The sequence below is a fragment of the Camelus ferus genome, chromosome 15 (assembly GCF_009834535.1).
Source record: "Camelus ferus isolate YT-003-E chromosome 15, BCGSAC_Cfer_1.0, whole genome shotgun sequence".
Classification (NCBI taxonomy): domain Eukaryota; kingdom Metazoa; phylum Chordata; class Mammalia; order Artiodactyla; family Camelidae; genus Camelus; species Camelus ferus.
The window spans coordinates 22,158,846-22,176,484 of NC_045710.1; the positions used below are offsets into that span (position 1 = coordinate 22,158,846).

At 41.4% G+C, this 17,639-nt stretch overlaps 1 protein-coding gene across 4 annotated transcripts in view; it reads right to left on the reverse strand.

Moving 5' to 3' along the window:
* Window positions 1-2,796: 2,796 nt before the first annotated feature.
* SRD5A2 (steroid 5 alpha-reductase 2) overlaps window positions 2,797-17,639 on the reverse strand; it is a 39,190-nt gene continuing 24,347 nt past the window's right edge. Inside the window, exons 2-6 of one of the 4 annotated variants that reach the window (XR_004326221.1) lie at window positions 13,467-13,630; window positions 9,558-9,659; window positions 6,996-7,146; window positions 4,357-4,491; window positions 2,797-3,063 (exon numbers count right to left, since the gene is read on the reverse strand). Coding sequence is in view for 2 of the 4 variants with exons in the window: in XM_006183168.3 (XP_006183230.1) it covers window positions 4,425-4,491; window positions 6,996-7,146; window positions 9,558-9,659; window positions 13,467-13,630 (484 nt within the window). In the remaining 2 variants the exon portion in view is untranslated. Of the gene's footprint in view, window positions 4,492-6,995; window positions 7,147-9,557; window positions 9,660-13,466; window positions 13,631-17,639 lie in introns of all 4 variants that reach the window. The other 3 variants (XR_004326220.1, XM_032497307.1, XM_006183168.3) reach the window with 3 other exon arrangements.

Below are 17,639 nucleotides of genomic sequence, written 5' to 3' on the forward strand. Positions count from 1 at the left end.
AGGGAAACCCCGCCGGATGCTTGTTGCTCTGGCTGCTCTCCTCGCCCTTTGGCCTCACTCAACTTGGATGCTGTCATAGGCTTCTCAGAACAATTTCTTCACCTCTTTCTCACAAGTGTCACTGCTGCGCAGAACTTAAACCTCTCTTTATGAGGTGAGCGGACAGAAATACAATTAAATTATTTATTGTAAGGCACAGCCATATGGCTTTTGTTTAGAGAAACTCTGCTTCTTCCCTTATTGAAAAAAAAAAAAAAAGAGCTCCACGAAGAGCGTAGTCTCTCTCTCAGAGGATAAGGAAGGGAGCTGGCTTATATAGACCTGGACACCAGGGAAAGGGGAGAAGTCCCCTCTGTCAGGGAGAGGCCTCCTCTCTCAAGGCCCTTTGCCTCACTCTGCTGCCAACCTTTCCCTACCCTCGCCCCATTCCTCCCATATAACTCCTCACCTGCCTCACCTTCTCTCTCTGTTCCCCTCCTCCTCTCTCTGTTCCCCTCCTCCTCCCAGCCAGCCTACCAGGTGGGAGAGGATATTGCATATCCTTACCAAGACTCTGACTACACTGAGCAAAGCCAAACTCTGCACCAAGGTGGTCAGGACAAGAGGAAGTAACACAGCTTAGTACATACTTTAACCTTCCCCCAAAACATACTTCACTCATCCGAATTCCAAGCTGTGGTTAGAGGGAAGAAATGAGATGCAACACAAATAGCACAGAAACTTTGAAGATCACAGCCCAGTGGACTGATAGAAAGAGTGAGTCTCTTATTTAGAAATCAAATCCACTCAATGGCTGTTAAATCATCCAAGCACCCACATTACCATCGGGCAACCTGCCTCTTTCTTTTATCATGAGATAGTATACATGCTGCAAAACAATCAGCAGCCTCCTTTAGAAGGTTTTGCTCTACGTTTATTGTCACCTTGCTTATGTGCTATGCCTGGACCTCAGCCCACAGCCTATTAAAGAATTGAAAGGCCAAGCAAGAAAGGAAATAACTCTTCCTGAGTCCGTAAGTCCCTTCCTTCACATCCAAGAGCTTTCTCCCTTCCTTCTTGGTGAAATGGCCATGAAGTTACCATAGAAAGTCAAGACAGCTATTACAAAACTACAGGGAGGCAAAACCATAGGCTTATTCATTAGTTTTTGGAAGAGTTTAAACCATTTAAATCATTATTTGATTGCAAATTTCTTACTTGAGCTCCTCTCTCCTTCTGAATACAGCAGAACCAATGTTGCCCTTTATGAAGATGTTAGGGATGAGGGGAAGTTGTGATGTGAAAACACAAACATCATCTCTGCTACATCTTCATTTTATCAAATAGGTTCATGATAAGGGCATCAGTCAGTTCCCCATCCCAGCCGCCACCCCACAGGGAGGGAAGCTGGTTCCACCCAACGCACAGGACAATCAGTGAGTATCTGAATTGTGGCACAGCACTTAAGCGCTGGCTATTTTCATCCTGCATGAGTTCTTCAGAAATCCAGTGGCAGCCCATTAAAGGGCAAGAATCATGTCTAATTCAACAATATTCTACCACCCCTTACCATTTTTCATATAAACACTCAATAAATGATTGTTGAGTGAATGAGTGTGTTCAGGCCTTAAATTCACACCTACCTTGTACGCTCTGCTGGGTCTCTCTTATAAAAGCTTGCTGTGCTTTAAGAAGAGAAGAAGACTTCTGATCCTTAGAGTCAAGGTAAGACGGCTGCTCTGACCAGCTATGCGACACCTTGGAAGGCATGTTAACACTGGGTCTCAGTGTCTCCATCTATAATATGAAGCAGTGGGACTAGCTGATGACTTAAATGTGCTTTGGCTCTTTAATTCTGAAAACAAACAAAGCATTACAAAACCTCCTACAAGGGCAGTGGGAAAACATTTCCTCCATGAAAGTTTTGGCAGGAGTCAGGCATAGTATCTGGTTAGCTAAGCCAGTCATATTTTAGCACCTCGTTTCAAAAACCACTCCACAGAAACCTAAATTAACCATATTTTTGTTGCACTCTAGTCTTAGGAGAAGAGAGAAATATGTCTGGGAACAAGCAAGACTTCAGACCTTTATTGTACTCCATCTGCAAACACATTGTAGCCCTAAAAGAGAAACTGGGTTGAAAACTGTACACTGCAGTCATCGAGAGAATATTTAAGATTACATGAAGCTTATTCTACACTATATTAAATTAAGAAGGTCCATGTTCATGTTAACTTGAAAGGACGATAAAGTTCCTTACATTTCCAAACGTGTAAGTTACTTTAGTAAATCAGGGTTGGCCTAAAAAAAATTCTGGAGAGAACCCTCTAGTGGCAAAAACATGCAATTGCTAAGAGCAGTTTCGTTGAGATTTCACACACCAGGCGAATAAATAGTTGCTACCCTTTATTGAGCACTTACTACATTTCAAGGACCAACCCGATGTTTCATATGGAAATAAGATAAAGGATTTCATAAAGGCAGTTTTCAATGTCATGGAGAGAATGGGAAATCTTTTATTTCGCAGAACCCACACTACCCCTTAAACTTTATTTCACTGAATGTGTTTTCCCCACTCTCCTGTGTGCTCCTGAACACTGGGGGTGGCATCCAGCCTTAGCATGTTCTCCTGCATCTTTACTGCACCTGCCTGGAGATCTGAGCTGTGGTTGACAAGCTCTATAAGTTATATTTCTCTTTTATTTTCAGCTCAGAGTCTTGAATGTCAAATTGGCAAAATGAAAAGAAGAGAAAAAGGAAGCAACACCAGCAAAAAAAAACAGAAAAAAGGGTGAACAAACACAGATTAACACCTTATGAAAATCTTCATGAGTTTCGGGATCTTTTAATTAAAAAAGGTTACTTAACATACATGATTCGAGAGGCATTTAATAAACAGTAAAACACGCATTTATATGATGACAATTTGTATTCTTCAGTAATCTACATACTCTTCAGATCTTCTGAGTGCCTTGTGTGTTTTATCTAGTAAATTTCAGTTCTTAGCACCGCATCTGACAAAACTGGTTCTCACTTCTCGAAGGGGTCTGCTACATATTACCAACAGTTGCCACAAACCTAGACCTGAGGAGGCAAATATCACCATTATGTTCTGAAGACGAATGTTCAGCCCCTTCCTTAGAGAGCCCAGCCTCAGCACCCACGTGATGGTGACCCCTCCACAGAGGTCACAAATTCTAATATGTACCAGCTGATCATCCCAGTTCTTAGCAGGCTCTTCTGGCCAAGATGTTTTAAAGGAAGCTAAAAAATGTAGAAATCTAATTTTTAAAGTTTGGAAATTTTGAATATATAAAAAAAAGAAAGAAAACCAAACTATGAGTGAAACACTGATGGAGCCAAAAGACAGGTTTTCTTCCCAGAGATGTCCCTCCAGTTACAGTTTTCAGGCTCTGTCCCCAGGACTTTAGAGGAATGATGTTCAAGGTACCCCAAGACATGCCTTCTTGATTAGATCCTGAGGACTGTGATGCAGAAAGTCCAGAAGAGAAGAGTTGCTGGGTGCTTCTGTGATGCTTCATTTTCACTGCACATGTCTCCGCAAGGCAAGTGGCATATGCTCTTACTCGGTAATTTTCCTCATCTAACACTTTCATTATTTGAATATTTCCACCAGTTTCCAAGAATATGAGAGCTTACAGTGTGTTGTGAAACACTAATCCTCTCTGTAGTCAACCAGAGTCATGTACTCTTCTTTGTGTTCATTAAAACCTGACCTTCAAAAAAAACCCACCCGAGTTTTCTGGGTTAGGCTATGATATCTCTAAAAGAAACCATGGACTCTTCAGGAAGACAGAGGTACTGGGACAATGCACAACTTTGAAATCGGGTCAATGCCTCGTTGCATTTCAGCACTGTGAAGAGAGGGTTCCTCTATTAAAAGTCTACTTAATCATTTCACATCTTTCATAATTAACTAAGGAAAAGGAAGATGTGACTGGGTTATCATTTGGGAGAAGATTTGCTCTGGGTCTGTGCAGCTTCAGAATTTCAATCTCTGCTGATTTGTACAGGGCTCAAATGTATACGTTTAACAAATTCTACAGGCACTATCCTCAACTCAAAACCTTCTTGACAACAGGGGTATTTTACATTGACAAAGAAAAGATACAAAGCCACGTGTACTCGGGTCATTCAAAGAAAAAGACATACAGGGAAGTTCGCACTTTCTAGGAGGAACAGCTAAGCAGCAGGTGTCTGTACGTGGTAAAGGGTCTTGCTGAAGCTTCAGTAGGAGATTAGGATAGAGATCCCCGGGAAGGGAGGGAGGAAACACTAAAGAGACCAAGGCAGACCCTTAGGCTGGCTGCCAGAACATGAGAGACCTACTATTACATACACACAGCGGGAAGTTACATGTTCAGCAGCTTGATGGTTTTCGACAGGATTGTTGAACAGCCTGGTCCCTTTTCCATTTGGTTTCTTTAAAAGATGAATGGAATGAGAGCTTTCCGAGACTTGGGGTAGTCCTCAAACATCTTGAGGTAGAACCTAAAAGACAAGAAAGGAATAATTATAAATATAACCAAACTGTGGTCAACGACTGAGGTTTCATCTGTCTGAAATCCCTGACATAAATCAGCCCCCAGTTATTCAGAGCCTGACTTTTCCAGATGGCCATCTGTAATCTTCCTCTGTCCTGTCTCCAATCTGTTTTAAGTGCTGAAGTGTCTTGTGTTGAGAAATAAAAAGTAACAGCCAGAGGACAGCAGTGATGGCTGTACAACATGGTGCATGTACTTGATGCCAATGAATGGTAAATTTATTGTCTTAAAATGGTAAATTTTATGTCGTGTATATTTCGCCCAGTAAAACAAATGTCACAGCCAGAAAGAAGTACCCAATGGATTCAGTTGAGAAATACAAGGAACAAGAGACCCAAAAGAGCATGGGCAAGGTTAACCCTAGACAACTAGTCATGTTCCCAGGAAAATAGCCCTTCATGAGGCCTGAGAATGCCAAGAAAATGTTACCTTCTTATGGGTTAAATTGTATCCCCCTAAAAATATATGCTGAAGTCCTAACCCCTCAGTATATGAGAATGTGACCTTATTTTGAAAATAGGGTCATTGCAGATATAATTTATTAAGTTAAGATGAGGTCATACTGGAGCAACCTGGGCCTTTAAGCCACTATGACTGGCATTCTCATGAGAAGGGGAAGAAGCGACACAGAGACAGACACACAGGGGAGAAGACAGAGGCAGGGATTAGAGTGACGCAGCTATAAGCCGTGAACACCATGGATTACTGCCACTGCCAGAAGCTAGGAAGAGGCAAGGGAGGATTCCTCCCTTGAGCCTTCAGAGAGCATGGCTCTGCCCACATCCTGATTTCAGACTTCTGCCTCCAGAACTATGAGAGAATAAATTTCTGTTCTTTTAAGCCACTCATTTTGTGGTCATCTGTTTCAGCAGCCCCAGGAGACTAATACATCTCGTAAAAAGGCTTTCTCTTTAAGTGACCAGGCTTTTCTCTGAACTAACACTCTGCACAAGTACCTTAGTTTGAACTGGGGTACAAATAGTAATAATACATCACAGGAGGTGGCTGGCTTTCCGTGCTGTGATTTGAAGTCTGCAGAGCTGCCTCTCACAAACCCCAGTTAGCCCTATTAAAAAAAAAGAGGCCCTCTTGTCTTCCCTCTGAAGCTGCCTGACATAACAGGACAGGACCTCAGTTTGGATTTTGCTGTTGCACCAGCTGGAATCCTCTGGTGAAAATGCTGTCCCTCCCCTGACCAGGGCCCCTTCAAATGCTGGCAATGCCCTGTCCTCTCCCTCACCACTCTGAGTCTGGTGGGCCACAGGCCCTACCTGAAAGGGAGACAACTGTTACACTGACTCTCTTACAGGCTGGGGACCCTCTGGCCCCCTTCCCCACCAAGCCCAGGAGAGCTGCTGTTTGATTCACTTCCGACAGCTCCCTGCATAAATTGCACTCAAGGAAAAGAATTCATTCTCAGCTTAACCTTCAAAACTATGAAATTAATCATTAGTTGAACATTAGTCGAGCATAATAGCAACTTAGTATGTAACCTTTTTAGTTAACTTTTAGTTAGCTCTTCTGTCCCCACCCCATCCCAGATGCAGGGGATGGGAAGGAAGTGGGGGTTAGTAAAGCTTCAGGCTGTACCTGCAGGGGAGTCTAAATCCCTGCAATTCCCAGAATTCACCAGTAAATGGCACAGTCCTGAGATTGCACGACACGAGTACCCAACTGTTGATCCTACCTTCCTAGAAAGCCAGCAATGCCCCTGATTAGAATTTATGGAGGATCTGGGTAGGGGAAGGAGAAGAGTTCCAAAATAAGCCCTGGTATTATACAGATCCTGGGAAGATAATCCTGGAGTTTCCAGGGCTCTGTGATGACCTGAACTGTAAGCACCAAAGTTAGAATCAAAACAGCAGCCACACTAGACACAGGGCTAGTGCTTTTTCCCAGTGGTTCTCAACCCTGGCTGCACCTGAGAATTACCTCTGAAGTTCTGGAAAGTGCCACCCATGGTCCCACCCATGGAACACACTTGGACAGGTGTGGTGGAGGTGAACTGAACTGAAGCATGGAAATGGAAGCTATGTCTTGTACCTCCTGACTCTTACCTACAGCCCACTGCCAAACAGTAGCCATTGCCAGGTAAGCCTGATAGGAGCACACAGAGCACAGGTGAACTAACTCACCTGGACACAAAGTGCTTCTCTCTGGGAAGCCTTCTTCAACAAGGCGGCACATGGCTTCCCAAGTCACCTTGAGTGCCCTGTGTATGTAGGTTTGATTTTGCTCATAGAAAAAAAAGTTACTGCTACTGCCACCCAGCTAAATTGAAAATTCAGTGAAAACCTAAGAAGTCAGAGTTTACTAGTCTGGACTATTGTATCAACCTTACCTTGTAAAAAATAAATCTCTTAGGTTTCTAAATCTGAGTCTGTGTGTTAATAAAAGCCTGTTCAGAGAAGAAAGCAACGTGGAGGCTGCCACCTTGATTGAAAAGTTTACCTATGGTGGTGAAAAGCTCGCTGCCCAAGGAAACAAAGTGAGAAGAATGCAAACGCAAGTCCTGGGAGGGACCAAGTGGCCAGGGCGTAGCCAATCCATTCAATGATCTCACCAAGGAAATTGGCTCCAGAAACATACGTGAACAAGCCACCTGCGTGCAGAAGAATGAACAAGTCAATCACCAGAACTGGATCACTGCCCTGTTAAAACCCCTCTGCTTTGTTCCAAAATACATGAGAGCATCCAGGCCTGATGTGGGGCTGGAGACTGCCTTCACAGCCATGGGAGTTTGGTGGAATCCTCCCGGGGAGAAGGGAAAACAAAGCCTCGGCAGCCGGTAGCCCTCAGAACATCCTAGAGTCATGAGGAGTGGCCCCAACTGCCGCATGGGCTCCATCCACTCTCTAACAACTGCTGGACCACTGGCTCTGAACAGGACAAGGATGAGCTGCAGGAGGTCTGCGGTTTGTTCCGTTCTATCAAGTAACATTTCCAACCGCCTCTCACCTTCTCACTCCTTCCCTGGACACCCACACTGCCCGTCAGACCACATCACTGTTCACAGTCACAAAAGTGAAACAACACACGCCGTGAAAATAATAAAAACCTGAACTGATGTGGGAAGTAACCAGACTCCCCTCTGGCCATTGCCCTCCCCTCACGCAAAGCAGTTCCCTCTGTTTAAGCTTCAGGTGCGGAGTGGGAGCTGCAGGCGTTTGCCCTCCTCGAGGCTCGGGAGTCTGTACTGATTTTAAAGGTTTCCTTTTCTCTCCACCACTATTTCTGATCTCAAAACTATGTCTAGAAACCAACACATTCTAATGACAGTGAATATTTCTACACTTAGAATTTCTGTCCCACACTAGACTGGGAAAGTTTTAACCAGAACAATTCTTTTTCTTTCCATATTATATAAAGAATATCTTGTTTTTAAACCATTCTCTAACCTAACTTAACAGCTGGAAACTAAGATTGGCAATCGAGCTTTTAAGAAGTTCCTCTGCTCTTCTCTATTTGTCTAGTTACTGAGTGAAGACTTAAAAAAATCAAAGCCCCTTAAAGTTATCTTCCTTAAGGGTGGCATTGCATCAGCAGTTCTTGACCTGCAATTCCCCAGATCCCAGAAGGAACCACTGGCCTATTGCGAAAGGTCTATAAACAGTCTATGAATATAGCAAACAGTATAGATCTCAACCTACAGTTATTTCTGCTTGTTATAGATACTGTTAGGGTGTTAGCAACATGCAAATTTATTTAAATGTGTTATTGAATCCAAAGTAGCTTTGTCATTGTTTTTGTAATCAGTAGATATTAATCTGTGTTAACCCCATGTCATAATTCATTTATTTTTAATGTAAATAAAGGATTATATTTACATCAAAAAAGGTGAAGAGTCACTGACCTACACTAAAACCCCCCTAAAAATACTGAAGGATGACTTGGACTAATTCACTCCCACCTGCTTATATTTGTCAACTTCACATCCTGGTTACTTAGGAATAGTTAGGATTTCAAATATTCTGCACCTTTATCTTTGAAAATGCATTTGTGAGATTTCCCATGCTAATTTTTGACTAGATAAATATGGCTCCTCTGAAGCTTTAAGAACATACAGATGGCAGGAAATGCACAAACACTACCCCTGGCGACACACTAGAAAGTCTAATGAGACTTGCTGAAGAGGACAGATCTGTCGGTCGTGCATGATTTACCTTTATTTGCTAACCCAGGAAGGATCAACACTCTGTACGTAGGATGGTTAATTTTTTGTGTCAACTTGACTGGGCCATTAGTGTGCCCAGACATTTGGTTAATCATTATTTCTGGGTGTGTCTGTGAAGCTTTTTCTGGGGAGATGATTTCTGAATCCAGACTGAGTAAAGCAGATTGTCCTCCCCAGTGTTGATGGGCATCCAGGCCACCAGAGGCCTGAACAGAACAACAGGCAGGGTAAGGGAGAGTCTGCTCTGTTTCTGAGCTGGGATATTGGTCCCCTGCACTCAGACTGGAACTTGCACAGTGAGCTCTCCTAGTTCTCAGGCTTTGGGACTCAAGCTAGAAATTACACCACCTACTCTCCGGGGTCTCCACCTTGCAGACGACTGATCATGGGATTTCTCAGCCTCCATAACCATGTGAGCCAATCCCTTATAATAAATACCTTCATCAATATCTACATCGATAGCTAAGCTACATCTATTCCTACTGGTTCTATGTTTCTGGAGAACCCTAATGAGGCACAGTAATCTCACCTACTCCAACGAAGTGGCAGCCTTCCTCCATCCTATCCCAAATCTCAGACTCCCCTCCCCTTAAAGGTACTGTGGTCATGAACCTTCCTGAGGTTCTTCTACTACTTGTACTACTCTTGATTTTTCAAGTTCAGATCAGAAATGCAAATGTATGGTGGAGTAGAATAGGATATGGAGGAGAGGTCGGGGGAAATTGGGATACGGGGTTGTTTGTGCCCTGTCTGTCCCCTCTCCACTTGTCACTCACAGCATAATTCCTGGTGTAGTCTCCCAAGGAAGAGTGGGAACCTGGAGGGCAGGGGGACATTACCTTGTGGGATCCTATAGGTGGTTTCTCCAGGCTTCCTGAGCCGGCGCAGGATATAGTCACTATGAATGTTGATTCCCATTCCCAAAATAAATAAGAAGACACCTTGGCAAAGAAGAGAGGGAAGAAGTTAAAAAGTTATTCTGATTTTGGCGTTTTTCTCCCAAGCTAAGTTTTTTTTCCTAAAAATAAAGGGAAAGGCATTTAACTTTGAATTCTAAGAATGATACAGAGGTGGGGGGAAAAAGGAGGGAGCAGGCAATTAACCCTGGCCCCAGGTTTGAATGGAGGGGCTGTGCTGTTTCATAGACCAAGACTAAAAATGCACAGCGGCAAGTGATGGCAGCAAGTGGGAGAGGGGCGAGGGAGGCACCACCATCACCCAATACTTACATAAATAAGTAAATAAAATAAACGAATAGACAGCAAGCCCTTCAGCTCATTCACAAATAATCAAACCATGGTCAGCAAACTCAACAGCCAATTACAACCCCTTCTTCTTTGCCACCTTCCACTATAGAGGCTGGAGGGCTGGAAGCTAGTTCTTGTGACCTAGTTCTGCAAAGAGGATGTAAAGAGAAGTCTTCTGGGGGCTTCCTTGGAAATATTTTGCTTTTCCAATAAAGGGGGCAGATGGAAACTGCTTCTACAGCCTCCCTCTTCCTTTGTTGCCAGATGCAATGTCTTGAGCCACAGGAACTGTCTTGCAAAACCATGAAGTGGCTATCATGAGGACTAGAGGTAAATATGCTGAGAACAGTGGAATGGAAAGAAAGTTCCTGGGACCTTAATGACACCAAAAAACAACTGAAGGAATGCAGACACCACCTACCTTTGGACATTCTTGTTATGTAAAAAATGTAAAATCGTAGTTATTTAAGTCACTTAGAGCTGGTTTTCTGTCACTTATTGCTGAGAGCATTACTGATTGACATATCCATTCTCATGGAAGTAACTGGAGAGCTTGGCACCTAGCAAACTGGTTTCCACTGCTGCTGGTTCATACATACACTCCCCTTCTCCATTTGCTGGTACAGAAAGGACCCTGGTCCGAGGTGAGGAGAGCTAGGATCAGGCATGCTTGGTCTTATATCCCAATGGGCCCAGAAACACTCACTGTTCCACAAGGATGCCCAACCCGATCTCTCAGCCAAGTGTATTTGTGCTGATCAAAATACTTCAGGCAAAAAGCAAGAACAACTGAATTAGAAACAGATCTACTCTCACCACATTTGCTGTTATATGAAACAACAATTTTCAATCTTGTCTAATCAAAAGATCATTAGCCTGGAAGAAAGGGAACCTGGGAGGGGACGTCAGTGGAGGGAGGGAAAGGGGTGGAGAGATAGCACATATAGCAGTGGAAAAGCAAGCACCTTAGCTTCAATGTCTGTGTGTCCTTGGACAATTCATTTAACCTCTCTCAGCCTCAGTTTTCTCCTCTGTAAAATACAGATTTTAACAGTACCTGCCTTACAAGGATGGTATGAGACTTCATTCACGTGTTGATTCTTTCATTCATTTATTCAAATAGTATTTATTGAGGTCTTACTATGTATACCAAGCACTGTACTAAACACCAAGGGTACAGTAGTGAGAAAAACAGCCAAGGTGTCTGTTCTCACAGAGCTGACATTTCAGTGGAGAAACACAGAAATGAATTAAAATAATGAAAAAATTAAAAATCACATAATATCACTACAAAGCAGAAAATCAAAGTAGGATAATGAGATAGTGGATTGGGGTGGGAAGGAAATACCTCTACTGTAGATGAGGTCAATAAGGAAAGCTTTTCTGAAGATTTGGCATCTTTCCTATGATTTGAATACTGAGAATACAAAGGTCTGAGGGAGAGCGTTCTGGTAGCAGGACTAACAGGTGCAAAGGTCCTGAGGCTAGTATAGGTTTAGAATGTCTAAAAAAACAAAGGTGTCACAGCTAATGCTTTAACTAGATGGGGGAAATTAAGGAGATGTGAACAGGATGATAACTTTAAAAAATCACATCAAACTTTATGGGCCATTGTGAGGAGTTTGGATTTTTAAGTGCAATAGTAAACAATCGGCAGGTTTTAAGCAGAGAAGAAGTAGGATCAGATGTCAGTTTATTATTACTACAAAAGAAGTATATATGTTTTGTGTAAGATGAAACACTAATTACCAAAAGTAAGAAAACCTGGACACTTAATTCCTACCACCCAAGAACCCACCATCAAACACCTAGTGCATTTCCTTCCAGATCTTCATCTTACGTGATATCTAGGCACATTCCAGTTTCCCAGAATTCCTCTTCTAGATGGTTCATGTAAACCAAAGTCTAATATAGGACCATACCTGACACCTGGTGATTACATCCTTTAAGGCCATTTTAATCTAAACTAGACTCCTTACTTTTTTTTTTCCAGGACACTGACTTCTTGAAAAGACCAGACAGTGGTCCTTCAGAATGTCCTCCCCTTTTTATATAAGACTGGCTTACTTCCACATGGTGGCATTTGACTTATTTTTTTATTCTCTATAATTCCTATAAACTGACAAAAATCATTTTCCTGTATGGCTATGTTACCAGTTTACTGTGAAGTTAGGTACATTTTTTGTTTGTTCTCAATGTTAAGGGACTTTCTTCCATTTAGATCTTTTTAGAGCGCATTGTAAAGTTCCATGATTCAAAGGACAAAACTATACTTAAAAAACAGTTCTGCCTACCATTCTTTTTATCCCAAACCCTAGAGATAACCTTTTTTAAATCAGTTTCTTTTCTATCAATCCAATATTTCCTTTTCCAATTTTATACATACACACAGCCATTGTCCTTCTATCCCATTTTTACATAAAAAGCAGCATACTATATACACCATGCACACTTTATTTTTATTTAACCACATGTTCTGGAGATGTCTCCACAGGAGCACAGAGATGTTCCTTGCTTTTGTTTTTCATTATCTGGTTGTTTCTGTGGCTCCAGAATACTCCATTGTATGCCTGTATTAGCATTCGCATAACTAGTCTTCTGGCTGTTCTTGTTTTCAAATGTTCACTCTGACTGTTGTGTGGAGTACGGGCTACTGAAGGCCAGGACCAGAGGTAGGAAGGCTAGTCTGAAGGTCACTGTGGCAGTCCAGGCAAGAGGTCATCGTGGCTCACACCAGGATACAGTTAGTACGGTCAGGGAGAACTGAGCCCCGTTGGCACCTATTTTGGAGCTAGAGGCAGCTGTACTAAGCTTATGTAGAGAATGAGGTGTGTGATGTAAAGAAAATTAAGGATAATCTCTGTCTTTTTAGTTTGAGCCAAAATAATGTACAAACACTTGAACCTTTACTTTAGTAAAGAACTTTAGTTCCTCCTGCAGATAATGAAAAAAATTCAATGATCAGTGTTTTCTACTTACTATTTTAGATAAGTGGTCAGGAAAAATCTTTCTGAGATGGTATGAATTAACAGAGACTTAAATAAAGTGAAGGACCAAGCTCCATCAAAATACAGGGCTAGGAATTCTAGGCAACAGGTTTAGACTGTACAAAAGCTCTGGGCAGGACAGGCTTTGACCGCTGCAGGTCCAGCAGAAAGGCCAATGAGGCTACAGCACAGGAGATGAGGTGAATGAACACAGGAAATTAAGTCAGGAAAGGGGGCAGGACCAAGAGCATTTGGGTTTCAAAGGCAGTGGTAAGGAATTTGTGTTTTATCCTGAGAGTAACAGAAACGTGTTGGAAGGTTTTGAGATGGGGAATGAAATGATGTTTTGCAAAGATCTCTGAGGCTGTATACAGAGAAAAGACAAAGGTGAGAGGAGGGCAGGATGGAATCCTTGGGAGGTTACTGCAGTAGGACAGGGAGAGGTGATAGTGATTTAGCCTGTGGGAAGGGATGTTTACTGGGGCGTGGGTGAGAAGTGGTCAGATTTACTTACCCAGGCTAAACCGTATGTCTGTGTACCACTCAGCAGGGTATTCAGCACAGTAAACCAGATAGTAGCTTTGGAGGAGTCCATTTCCCACGCAGAAGGCAAAGCCTCTGAAAAGGAATACAACTGGAAAAGGCCTCCCTCTAGTGAGCAGTGAGTAAACAAATGTCCTGGGATATATACAGGAGAAAGGTCAGGATCCATTGTTCAAAAAAAAAAAATCAAACAATGAGATGAAACAACAGGAAATCGCATCAAATCCATTTTTAAAAACTATTTCCCTTAAATGTATGCAGTGAAAAAACATTATTCCCTGGTCCTAGAACAATCATTTATGCTATTATTTGTCTTGTTTCATTAAAATGCATAGTAGCCACTATTACCACAGCCTTGAAAAGTAAATTTCATCCTTATAAATAAATTCAATCCTATAAACAGAGGATTGGATCAGCTTTATATAGATCTAGAAGTGAAATCCAGATTACAGTAGAAGAAAAGTAAAGCCTGGTTACCCCCACGCAGCACTGGAATGGCATTTGACAGCAGCCACTCAATCATATGGCTTTCCATATGTCTCTCTAATATGATTTAATTATGGACACTAACATTCCCTAGAAAGTGGAATGCAGAACTCTTTGAGAAAAGAGAGAGATTCCTCTAAACGTTAGGAACTATGAATCTAGAGGAATCTCGGAAGATGTTAAAAAATACAAATAACCTCAAAACAAAAATACACCCGATACAATGCCAAATACTAGACATCGAACTACATCCTATTTATAATTTTTCTTCTTTTTTGGAGTAATGTAACCATCATAGGGGAAAGTTCATAAACCTATGTGAATAGTTTAATGAATTACCATCAAATAAACACCTATAAAGTCACTAACCAAGTCAAGAAATGGAACATTGCCATCACCCCAGAAGTAACCACCATCCTGATTTTTGTAATAATCATTTCCTTTTGCCTCTTTACAACTTTCCCACATTTGTATGCATCCCTAAAAATATAGTTTATTTTGCTCATTTTTAATTCCATATAGAAGGAAACTCACCATTATGTTTCTGAAACTCAAGCATGTTGTGGATAGCTACAGTTCATTTACTTTCATTGTATATTATTGTCATGTATGAATATACCACATGTGTTTATCTATTTTACTTTGATGGATATTTGGGTTGCTTCCATAATATACCTACTCAAAGATTATTTTCTCATTATTTTAATGATTTTTTCATTTTATGTTTATATCTTTGATGTATCTGGAACTTACTTTGCGGTAAGAAGTTAGATAATAATCCAAGTTAATTTTTTTCCTAATGCTAGTAAAGTTACTAAACCTCTCTTTCTAACTGACATGCATTGCCATTGGTATTACACACTAAATTATCATTTATATTGGTTCCTCTTCTGGACTTCCGTTTCTGTTTCATTGATCTAACTACTACCAGTACTACACTATTTTAATAATTGTATTTTTAAAAGCTATCTTAATACTAGGTGGAGCTATTTTTATACCATTACTATTTTTAAGGATTTTCAAGGATTTATTTCTTCATGTGAACTTTAAAAGCAACTTGTGAAACACTCCCTCCCAAAAGTGAGAAATACAGTTGACCCTCAAACAATACAAGTTTGAACTGCTTAAGTCCACTTATACGTGGATTTTTAAAAATACTACAATACTACACTATACAGGGTTGGTTGAATTCACACATGCAGAACCTTGGATATGGAGGAATGGAGGTTGCTGAGGAACCATGATCCGGAGGGCTGACTGAGTTATGTGTGGATTTTCAGCTGCTTGAAGGACCGGTGCCCCTAACACGCACGTTGTTCAGGGTCAACTGTACTTTTAAATTTAAAAATTTATTAAAAGTGTGAAGTGGTAGAAGGAGGACCTCCAAGAGCACCACTCCATAAAAGAAAAAAAAAAAAGTCAGAAATCTGGATATTAACCAAAGGCTTGCAGCAACCTGGGGAGCATTTAGGCGAGAAAATGGCTGGCTCTCAGGAAGAGCAACAAGCTTTGTGGCATTTTAACTTACCCTAGTCTCATCTCCCACTTTCCATCTCTGCACAGGTTTGAAAAGTAATAACCTCCATTTCTGGGATTAGGGGGAAGCAAAACAGGATTGGAGCTCTTTCAAAATCTCATTCCCAAAGAAGTCACCTGTCTGGGTGGTTCCTGGAAGACTCCACTCAAAAGGCTTGTCTTTATTCCACCTCACTGAAAACCACCCAGTGGTAAAAGTTTCCGGAGATGGGAATGTGTTTTTGAATACTTTAGCAACACATTAACCAGAGGCAATGGATAACAGGTGGGGCAAATACTAGACTAATCAAAATTTCAAAAGGAAAGACTGAGGAATGAGATGCCCAGAGGGGCTTTGAAAATCTCATATATATTTCTGGGAATCTAGACAGCCATCCACATGCTCAAAAGATAACCTGGAAATATCCTAAGCTCTCACCTCTCATTGACCTTGAGGTCTGGGCAAGAAGCAAGTAAAGCTAAAGTAGAGTTGTAAACTGCATGGGTGGTTGTTAAAGGACTTCCCTAACACACACACAGAGGCCTTTGAAAGCAGCATGTATTACTTCCACCTTCATTCCTTTGGTGCCAGCCAACCGCAAGGGTGACTGGGAAACTGGGAAATACAACCTAGCTGTAGGCTTTGGAAAACCAAGTGTCTTGGAGAACAAATAAAATGATTCTAATTTGAAGGACTTTGCTGACTTTGCTACTGGAAAGTTGGAAGCAGTTTAAAATAAACGTTTCAGTGTAGAAAGCAATTTAAAAAAAAAAAAAAAGAAAAGGAAGGGGAGTAGAGTTGGCCAAGAGGCTGACCATCAGTGCTGTGGAGGGTTGCATGTGAATGTCACCTTCAGGTCCCAATATGGCCCAAGATTCAGTTACCCTGGGGTTTGGGACCACTTTACTTTCATTCCTTTCTATACCTCTAATGTACATTCTCATTCTTCCATGTTTATTCTGATACAGAGTCTGGTAAGTACTCTGTAAAGATAAAGTTTTCTATCACTGCTAGGTAAATATTCATTTGGGGGGACTCTTACTGGAAAGGGCTAACTGAAATTGCAAATCCAAATTAAACTAAAGAAACAACCTTTAAAATTATACATCTTGCATAGACCATCTCATATTTAACTAAATCTTCTTCAAATATAAATGCTATTGCTAAGATTATCAAGCCTATTGAAGACTTCTCACTATATGAAATTTTAGACTTCATTGTCAATCAAAATAAATTCAGATTCTATATCTAAATACAAGGCTTCCATATATATATTTACTTGTTACATACAGTAGTAACTCCTTGCTCAACCTCATCTCCCCCTTTATCCACTACCCCATTTTTCTGCTTTCCTTTACACTAAAACTCCTCCAAATAGTTGTCTATGCTTGCCATCGTTGTCTTCTCTTCCTTTTTTCCTCCCTCCTCCCCTTCCAACAAACTGATCTTAGCAAGACCACCAGAAACCTCCACGCTTCCAAATCCAAGAGCCAATTTTCAGCTCTATTCTTACTTGACAAGTTAATCACTCCATCCTTCTGGAAACACTGTCTCACTCAGCTTTCAGCCAGCACACCACTTTCTCTTGGTTCTCCTGCTTCACTGATTCTTCTAATTTTCCTTTGCTGGTTTCTCTTCAACCCCTTGACCTCTAAATATTGGTGTGCCCCAGGGCTCAGGACTCTTTTCTTCTTTATTTATGCCCACTGTAGATGTAATCGCATCTAGTCCTGTATCTTTTAATATCATCTATAGAATGACAACTCCCAAATTTTATGCCTCCAGGCAGGATGCCTGCAGTTCTTGAACTCAGGCTTATATAGCCAACTTCCTACTAGACATCTAGCTTAAAGGGTGTCTCAAATTTAATACATCCAAACCCAAAGCCCTGATTCCCCACACTTCCCCAAACCTGCACTTCCCTGAACCTGTGCCATCTCAATAAATGGCAAATTCATTCTTCCACTTGCTTGGACTGAGGACATTAAACCACCACTGACTTCTCCTATTCTCTCTCTCCCTTTTCTGCCTTTCTTTCTCTCTCTTTCTCTCTCTCCCATACAGTACACAAAATCTATTAGTAAATCCTGTCAGCTCTACCTTCAAAAATGTTTCCAGAATCTGGTCACACACATCTCACCA